Here is an 8322-nt window from a genome sequence, read left to right as displayed (position 1 = left end):
CTCCAACTCCTGGGCTCAAGCGAGTCTCCTGCCTCAGCCTCCCAAGTAGCTGGGACCACAGGCATCCACCACAACGCCTGGCCGTTTTTTGGTTGCAGCCATCATTGTTGTTTGGCGGGCCCGGGCTGGGGGTTCAAACCTGCCACCTTGGGTGTATGTGGCTGGCGCCTTAGCCCACCACAACGCCCGGCCATTTTTTGGTTGCAGCCATCATTGTTGTTTGGCGGGCCCGGGCTGGGGATTCAAACCTACCACCTTAGGTGTATGTGGCTGGCGCCTTAGCTGCTTGAGCTACAGGCGCTGAGCCAGCACCTCTTTCTGAAGGGAGCACATCTTGGTCTCCCTCATAGTTTGTCAGGATGAAGAACTTCTGGATTGGGTCTGATGTCCTCTTGACTGAGCTGATGCAGGCCAGTGCCTGAGTGGGTTTGTGTGCAAGCTGCCGTGGGTGGGTGGGAGTGCCAGGAAGTGCTCATGTTGGGGGTTGAGAAAGTCTGGGGCATCGTGGGAACAGAATGTTCTGGCACAGTCCCTGAACCCTCCCCAAACCCTTTCCTGGTCACTAACCAGTTTCAGCTGTGCAGTCCTGGCCATCACTTCCCATATGGCTTCTTGGAACTTATGACTAATTATAAGAGTGTGTGTATGTGTGTGCATGGGGGGGAGTCCTTCAGAAACAGTGGTTTCCAGGGTAACAGCTTGGCGAACTCAACCCCACTCAGTCATGGAAATCTGTCTTCTGACTCCCTGGGGTTCTGAGGGGAAAACAGGCCAGAGGCTAGCATCATCCCCTCCCACATGTCTAGATCGAGGAAAGGATTTGGGACTAATTTAGTTACAACTCACATTTTTCTCACCTCCAGTTTCCAGCTTCAGGCATAGGAGATGTCTAATCCTCTAGACCAGGGGTCCTCAAACTTTTTAAACAGGGGGCCAGTTCACTGTCCCTCAGACTGTTGGAGGGCCGGACAGTGGGCCCCGGAACGAGTCGGCTGCTAAGCAGGACAGGTAGTGGTGGCAAAAACACCCGGCAAGCTAGATAAACATCCTAGGCAGGCTACATGTGGCCCGCGGGCCATAGTTTGAGGACGCCTGCTCTAGACCTCCCCAGACCTCTTTCCCTACCTTCCCTACCCCCCCACAGGGTAACGGCAGCTGTCCCAAGGGGCAGGCGATGGTTTAGAGTTTGGTTTCTCGTGTGCTTAGAAACCTCTACAAACTTTTGCTCTCTATGGGGGACAGACCAGCCATGTATCCTAATTCCTCTCACACATTCCCACATTTCTCCCAGTGAGATGACAGATTCAGAGGGAAAATGAGCTGGGTCAGCCTGGCTCAAGGGTAGAGGCTGGCAGAAGGGGTGGTTGTGATGCTGTCATGGGGACAATTAGTCATATAGTCCTTGCACACAGGCCAGGCCTGGCCTGCAGCTATGGGCTCTAGGGGGTTTGGTTTGGGTCCCTGGGGGAACTCTGGGGAGGCTAAAGAGTGCAGTGCAAAGATCTCAGCTTTAGAGCCTGAGCTCTGCTGCTTCCTAGCTGTGTGACTTGAAGTAACCTATTAGTGACTTGGTTTACTTTTGTATACACAGGTGATAATCCAGGCTCAAGGAGTTGTTAAGATTTAAATTAGGGCTCGGTGCCTATAGCTCAACCAGCTAAGGCGCCAGCCACGTACACCTAAGGTGGCAGGTTCGAATCCCCAGCCCGGACCCGCCAAACAACAATGACGGCTGCAACCAAAAAATAGCCAGGCGTTGTGGCGGGCGCCTGTGGTCCCAGCTACTTGGAAGGCTGAGGCAGGAGACTCGCTTGAGCCCAGGAGTTGGAGGTTGCTGTGAGCTGTAATGCCACGGCACTCTACCCAGGGGGACAGCTTGAGGCTCTGTCTCAAAAAAAAAAAAACAAAAAACAAAAAACAAAAAAAAAGATTTAAATTAGGTAAATGAGGGAAACTATTGGCAGCTTTTATTATAGTACTTTCTCCTCCCCTGGCTCCTTGGTTGCTAGAATGTGTTCCATTCTCCAGGCCTTCAGGCCAGAGTGGGCGCCAACCTCTCACCTTGTGATCACCACCATTCCTCTTACTGACACACTAACATACACTTTTGTTTGTTGTTTGTTTACATGAGGTTTCTAAGGGGAGAGAGTAATTTGCTATCACAGTCATCTTACTTTATTCTTTTCCCTTGCACTCCCCTCCTGCCCCTGCCCCATGGTCCTCACTGGTTCCTATTCCTTTCTCCTCCCTCCCAAACATTGCCTCCAGGGGCTGAGGCTAGGCAGGCAGAGCTGCAGCGAACTCAGGTCCACAGACAGTTTCAAGTCAATGCACCAAAATGTTACTAGTGGTTCTCCTTTGGGTAGAATTTATTGGTGGTTTTCATTTTCTCTTTTGTTTATTTTGATATTTTTTAAATTTACTACAATGAATGATGGATAACCTTTAAACAGAATAAAAGGCAGAAAACATTAGTCAGAAAACAATTATAATTTTCAATTGGTTCATGTCCTATTCTCAAAAGAAGGGGGACTACAGGGTAGAGGGAAGGAGAGAAGTGTTGAGAAAGAGCTATAGGAGGCTGAGCTGGAGCTGGCCCCTCCTTCACCATTTCCTGGGTACACCAGCCTTGATGATGACCTGGATCACTCATTGCTCAGGGGCTCTCTGTCCTTCCTTGTCTGTCACCAGTCATCTGGGACTTAGTCACCTAATTGTTACCCAGTTGGCTGGGTGGGTCAGAATGATCAGCACTACTGAGGGCAGCAATGAGTCAAGGGTGTCCCTCCTTGATCCTGGGCTGTGAAGGGATTCCCTGTGACCTTTCAGCCTAGGGTGTGGGAAAAGACTCAGAACTGGGGTCCTACAAGAACATAGCACAGTAAGCCTTTCCTCCATTCCTGTACCTACTTTACCCTGCATTTGATGATGAGAACATGATTGTGGGACCTTCAGTGTCTCCTAACTACTGAAAGAACAAAGCTGTGAGGGTCTGTGTGGGTTATGGAAAGAGCGCGAGTTATGGAGTCAATACAGGTGTTTGAATAGAGGCCATGCTAGGGAGGAACTTCATGTTCTCAAGTTTCCCTCTGTGAGTCTCTATTTCCTCTTGTTAAAAAATGGCCAGAATAATCCCTCTAGACAGGATGGCTGTGGGAATTAAATGACATAATATATAAAGCACACTATGTGCATAAATAGCACATAGTAGGTTTTTTGTTTGTTTGTTTTAGAGACAGAGTCTCTAGTTTCCTTCTGTGAGTCTCTATTTCCTCTCGTTAAAAAATGGCCAGAATAATCCCTCTAGACAGGATGGCCGTGAGAATTAAATGACATAATAGATAAACCTACTATTTAGCACATAGTAGGGTTTTTTTTTGGTTTGTTTTAGAGACAGAGTCTCACTTTGTCCCCCTCAATAGAGTGCCATGGCGTCACAGCTCACAACAATGTCCAGCTCTTGGGCTTAGGCGATTCTTTTGCCTTAGCCTCCCGAGTAGCTGGGACTACGGGCTATTTTTTGCTGCACTTTGGCTGGGGCTGGGTTCAAACCTGCCACCCTCGGTATATGGGGCCAGTGCCCTACTCACTGAGCCACAGGTGCCACCCCATAGTAGGTATTTTTAAAGGTAAGTTCTCTCCCTTACATAGCTCTCTCTAAACTGTGGCTCCCAACCACTCTCCCACCTGGGTCATTGCTTTCATGAAGATCTATTAAGCACTCTGTGAAAGCATGGAACCGGCCTGGGGTAGGCACTAGGACTTCAGTGGTAAACCAAGAAGTACTCATGTTCAGGTTTGTTGGCGGGGTGCAGCAGGCTCTCAGCTCTGCAGTTCTACTCAAGACCTACCTGTTTCTGTCTCTGAGCAGTCCTGCCCCATCTGATTCTTAGCCAGCCTTCAAAGCCCTGTTCAAAACCTGCCTTCTCAGTAAACCTTCCTCCAGCCCCTGGGATCTCTAGGGTAGGTTGCTTCCTGCCTGGCTCCTGGCTCTCCTGGTGTTTGAGTCTGCCTTCCATGGGCTGTAAGCTCTCTGAGGGCAGGCTCTGGCCCCTTTATTTCTTTGTGCTGTTATTTATTTAGTGCTCTTATTAAATCTCACCTCCACTCATGCCTTCTGGGCTCTTTAAATGCTTGAGATAGCTTTTTATTAAAGCAGACATAAATAGCCTCTGAAAGAGCATTTAAGTTTCCTAAATAAACTGAAAACTCACCCTTGATTCCTTCACCTGAAACTCAAGCTACCTTAGCTGTCTCCTACCTCTTAGATTGTATTTTTTTTCCTGTCCCAGAGCAGACAGGGATACTTGAAGGTTGAAGCTGAGGGATTTGCTGACCCAGGGACCCTGCAGCACAGGAACATCCAACTCTAGGGGATAGCTCTCCAGAGATTCTGTTTCTCACACTGGCAGGGTGCTCACCCCAGGGGCAGTATAAAACATCTTCCTGGGTGGCACCTGTGGCTCAGGAGTAGGGTGCTGGCCCCATATGCCGGAGGTGGTGGGTTCAAACCCAGCCCCAGCCAAAAACTGCAAAAAAAAAATCTTCCTGTCTGGGCATCCGTAGCTCAGTGGCTGGGGGGCCAGCCATATACACTGGAGTTGGTGGGTTGGAACCTGGCCTGGGCCTGCTAAACAACAATGACAACTACAACAAAAAAATAGCTGGTGTTGAGGCGGGCGCCTGTAGTCCCAGCTACTTGGGAGGCTGAGGCAAGAGAATCTCCTAAGCCCAAGAATTGGAGGTTGCTGTGAGCTGTGAAGCCATAGTGCTCTACTGAGGGCAATATAATGAGACTCTGTCTCAAAAATACAAAACAAAACCATAAAAACCAAAAAACAACTTCCCATCTCCAGCAGAGGACAGTGGGGAAAGGAATTAGGGGTTCTCCTCTTCCACTCTCTGGGAGGGCAGGGGTTAAGGGTGATTGCAACATATCTTTAAGCTGAATCATCTCCCACTGCCACTCCCCTCCCCCACCAATTTCCCTTAGTTCAAGTTTTTAAAAGAGGACCAGAGGCTGGGAAGTAAAAAGAACTGGAGGTTAAAACCCCCTCAGCTGCCTATCCCTGCTCCCTCAGACTCCCAGAAATCCCAGGTCAGAGGGCACATACAGCCTCTGGAGCTCTTGTTTGGTGGAACCATGGACTGGTGGCAACTGTGGCTGGGCTTCCTACTCCCCATGACAGTGTCAGGCCGGACCCTGGGGCCTGCAGAGAAGGAGGCAGCCTTGGTGAGTCCCCTGGAAAAGAGAGACCCAGGCCAAGGGAGGGACAAGGGCTGCTGCTCCACAGTCCCATCCAAGCCCCCTCCTGGGCTTTTGCCTACAGTCCATTCCCTTGCTCCTTCTGCCCCATGGTCTACCCTGCCCATCTCCTGCTGCTTCCTTGACCCTCTTTTCTAAAATGCTTTTCCTTAGTCCCTCCAGACCCAGTCCTTCCTCTCCTAATGGGCCTGTTAGGTTATTAAGAAGCTTTACCCTGAGATTAACCCTCGTTTTAACCTGTTTATTTCTGCCCCCATCATAGGAGTACCTGTTGCAATATGGGTACCTACAGAAGCCTCTAGAAGGACCTGATAACTTCAGGCCAGAAGATATCACTGAAGCTCTGAGGTGAGAGGTCATAAAGATGCTTGCCTTCAGGACTGAGGTCACAAGGTCTTCCTCCCTCTTCTCATCCCTTCTTCTCCCCCACTTTACCTCTGCCTGACCCAATTCCACATCCGGGATCTAGAGGATGGGTGGCTGCCATTGCTAGGGTGGTAGGGGCATGAGCTGTGATGAGAACTCACAGATGAGGAGCATGGTTATTGGACATTCCTAGGCCTTAAGCATGTCTTTCTGTGCGCCATCCCACATCATACTCCAAACACTAATATTTAGTGATAGCCCACATGAAGTATAATTTGTATGCATAAACTGCCAGTTGAGTTGCTGACATGATGTTACATATGAAGACATTAATTCAGTATTTATTTATTCCTATTTTTGTAGTTTTATTTTATATTTTGGACATAATAGATTGTTTTTCTTTTTGCTCTCAGATATGTTCAGGTCTCTTGAAAAGCCCATAGGCCTAAAGATAGTCCATAGGTGGATGAAATTGCCCCCGAGCAGGCTGGACTGGGAAAAGTCCAGTCATAGGAGAGAAGGCTGAGGAAGGACAGGCCATCAGGTGGGATCGCTGGTGGGAAGATCTGCAGAGCAGAGGTCCAGATACCTCCTAAAAGCAAAAGGCTAGAAATTATAGTAGGGAAGGAAGGCTATAGCTGAGGGCAACCTTGCTCAAATAAAAGAGACTGAAAATGGTGCAGTGAAGAGAGAGTATTGCCGTTTCTGCAGAATGGAAGAGAAAGTCCCAATTACGAGGACTTAGGGCTGGAGTGATCCCATTAGCTTTAGAGATTCTGTGCCACTCTTGGCCACCACCTTGGACAGCAGGAAGCCAAAGAGCTATCTCTAGTTCCCAGTCATTCCAGATTCCCCTGCCCTGGTGAATCCATCTCTCTCCTTCTTTCAGAGCTTTTCAGGAAGCATCTGAGCTGCCAGTCTCAGGTCATCTGGATGATGCCACAAGGGCCCGCATGAGGCAGCCTCGTTGTGGCCTAGAGGATCCCTTCAACCAGAAGACTCTTAAATACCTGCTGCTAGGTGAGGACAGAGGCTGGGAATGGGAGAGGAGAGGGTGGTGTGGCTCTAGTCTGCTTGGACCAGCTCAGTGTTGAATGGATAAATGGATAATCTGTTAATTATCACCTGCCTGGAGGGATAATGAGTGCCCAGACTTAGGGAAGCTTGCTGGTGTTGGAAGAAGGATCTGAGTTTCTAATCTATTTTCTGGTCTATTAACCAGGCCGCTGGAGAAAGAAGCAACTGACTTTCCGCATCTTGAACCTGCCCTCTACCCTCCCATCCCGCACAGCCCGGGCAGCCCTGCTTCAAGCCTTCCAATACTGGAGCAATGTGGCCCCCTTGATATTCCGGGAGGTGCAAGCTGGCTGGGCTGACATCCGCCTCTCCTTCCATGGCCGCAAAAGCCCATACTGCTCCAAAAATTTTGATGGGCCTGGTAGGCAACAGTTCTCTGTTCTCACCTTGCAGGCCCCTGAGATGGCTTCTCTCCTTGAGCCAGTGACTCTGGAACCTTAATATTCAGGATGCCTCTTGTGCTCACCTTCACCCTACACTCTAATCACCTTCTAATATTCCTTGGAAGAGCAGTTGGTCACATATCTTGGGACTTATCAAGCCTCCTCTTTGAAACTTATGCCTCCTTCCCTACTTTAAATTCCATAACTCTAGGCACACCTTTGAGGGACTGGGCCAGTAACTGGGGAGATAGGGAGAGTGGTGGGCATCGCTGTAAGAACTGAGTGATGACAGGAGAATCTGAAAGGAAAGGAAGGAAGCATCCAAGAGACAGTAGATGTAGCTAGGAAAATTTTAAGGGAATGGAATAATTAGAGTTTACAATAAGCAGCGTGGTGGGCTCTGACATCCTTCCTGTTCACCTTTGCTTTTGTCCAGGGAGGGTCCTGGCCCATGCTGACATCCCAGAGCTGGGCAGCGTGCACTTCGATGAAGATGAGCTCTGGACAGAGGGGACCTTCCGGGGGGTGAATCTGCGCATCATTGCAGCCCATGAACTGGGCCATGCCCTGGGGCTTGGGCACTCCCGATATACCCAGGCACTCATGGCCCCTGTCTACTCTGGTTACCAGCCCTACTTCAAGTTGCACCATGATGACGTGTCAGGGATCCAGGCTCTCTATGGTCAGTCCTTCTCCCTAGTGAGCATGAAAGTCAGTCTGGGCTTGGCACCCATAGCACAGTGGTTATGGCGCTGGCCACATACACAGAGGGTGGCAGGTTCGAACCCAGCCTGGGCCAGCTAAACAACGACAAGTGCAACAAAAAATAAAAAATTTAAGGGAATTCCATTCCCTTAAAATAGCCGGACATTGTGGCAGGTGCCTATAGTCCCAGCTACTTGGGAGGCTGAGGCAAGAGAATTGCTTAAGCCCAAAAGTTTGAGGTTGCTGTGAGCTGTGACATCACGGCACTCTACCAAGGGTGACATAGTGATTAAAAAAAAAAAAGAGAGAGAGAGAGAGAAAGTCAGTCTGACTGGTATCTCTCTAGGCCTGGAGAGATGGGTCCACCCTCCATGGAGGCAAATAGCTTGTTTTCTTTCTTTTCCTCCAGCCTGGTTATTCAGGTTTCTTCATTTTCAGGAATAGTTTCTCTCTCACTCTTGCATATCTAATCTTCCTTCCAGGCTTCTCTCTCCTCACATTCATTCTTTTTTTTTTTTTTTTTTT

At 49.2% G+C, this 8322-nt stretch overlaps 1 protein-coding gene across 1 annotated transcript in view; it reads left to right on the top strand.

Annotated features, from left to right (window-relative positions):
* The first annotated feature begins 5056 nt into the window (after positions 1 to 5056).
* Positions 5057 to 8322, top strand: part of MMP19 (matrix metallopeptidase 19) — a 7812-nt gene continuing 4546 nt past the window's right edge. Inside the window, exons 1-5 of the mRNA XM_003790667.3 lie at positions 5057 to 5233; positions 5529 to 5614; positions 6522 to 6652; positions 6855 to 7070; positions 7529 to 7774. Coding sequence (XP_003790715.1) covers positions 5144 to 5233; positions 5529 to 5614; positions 6522 to 6652; positions 6855 to 7070; positions 7529 to 7774 — 769 coding nt within the window. The 5' untranslated portion in view covers positions 5057 to 5143. The remainder of the gene's footprint in view (positions 5234 to 5528; positions 5615 to 6521; positions 6653 to 6854; positions 7071 to 7528; positions 7775 to 8322) is intronic.

The sequence above is a fragment of the Otolemur garnettii genome, unplaced genomic scaffold (assembly GCF_000181295.1).
Source record: "Otolemur garnettii isolate 467f Iridium unplaced genomic scaffold, OtoGar3 scaffold00043, whole genome shotgun sequence".
Taxonomy (NCBI): domain Eukaryota; kingdom Metazoa; phylum Chordata; class Mammalia; order Primates; family Galagidae; genus Otolemur; species Otolemur garnettii.
The sequence above is the reverse complement of the archived record's forward strand: the minus strand, read 5'-3'. Positions and strand labels throughout refer to the sequence as shown.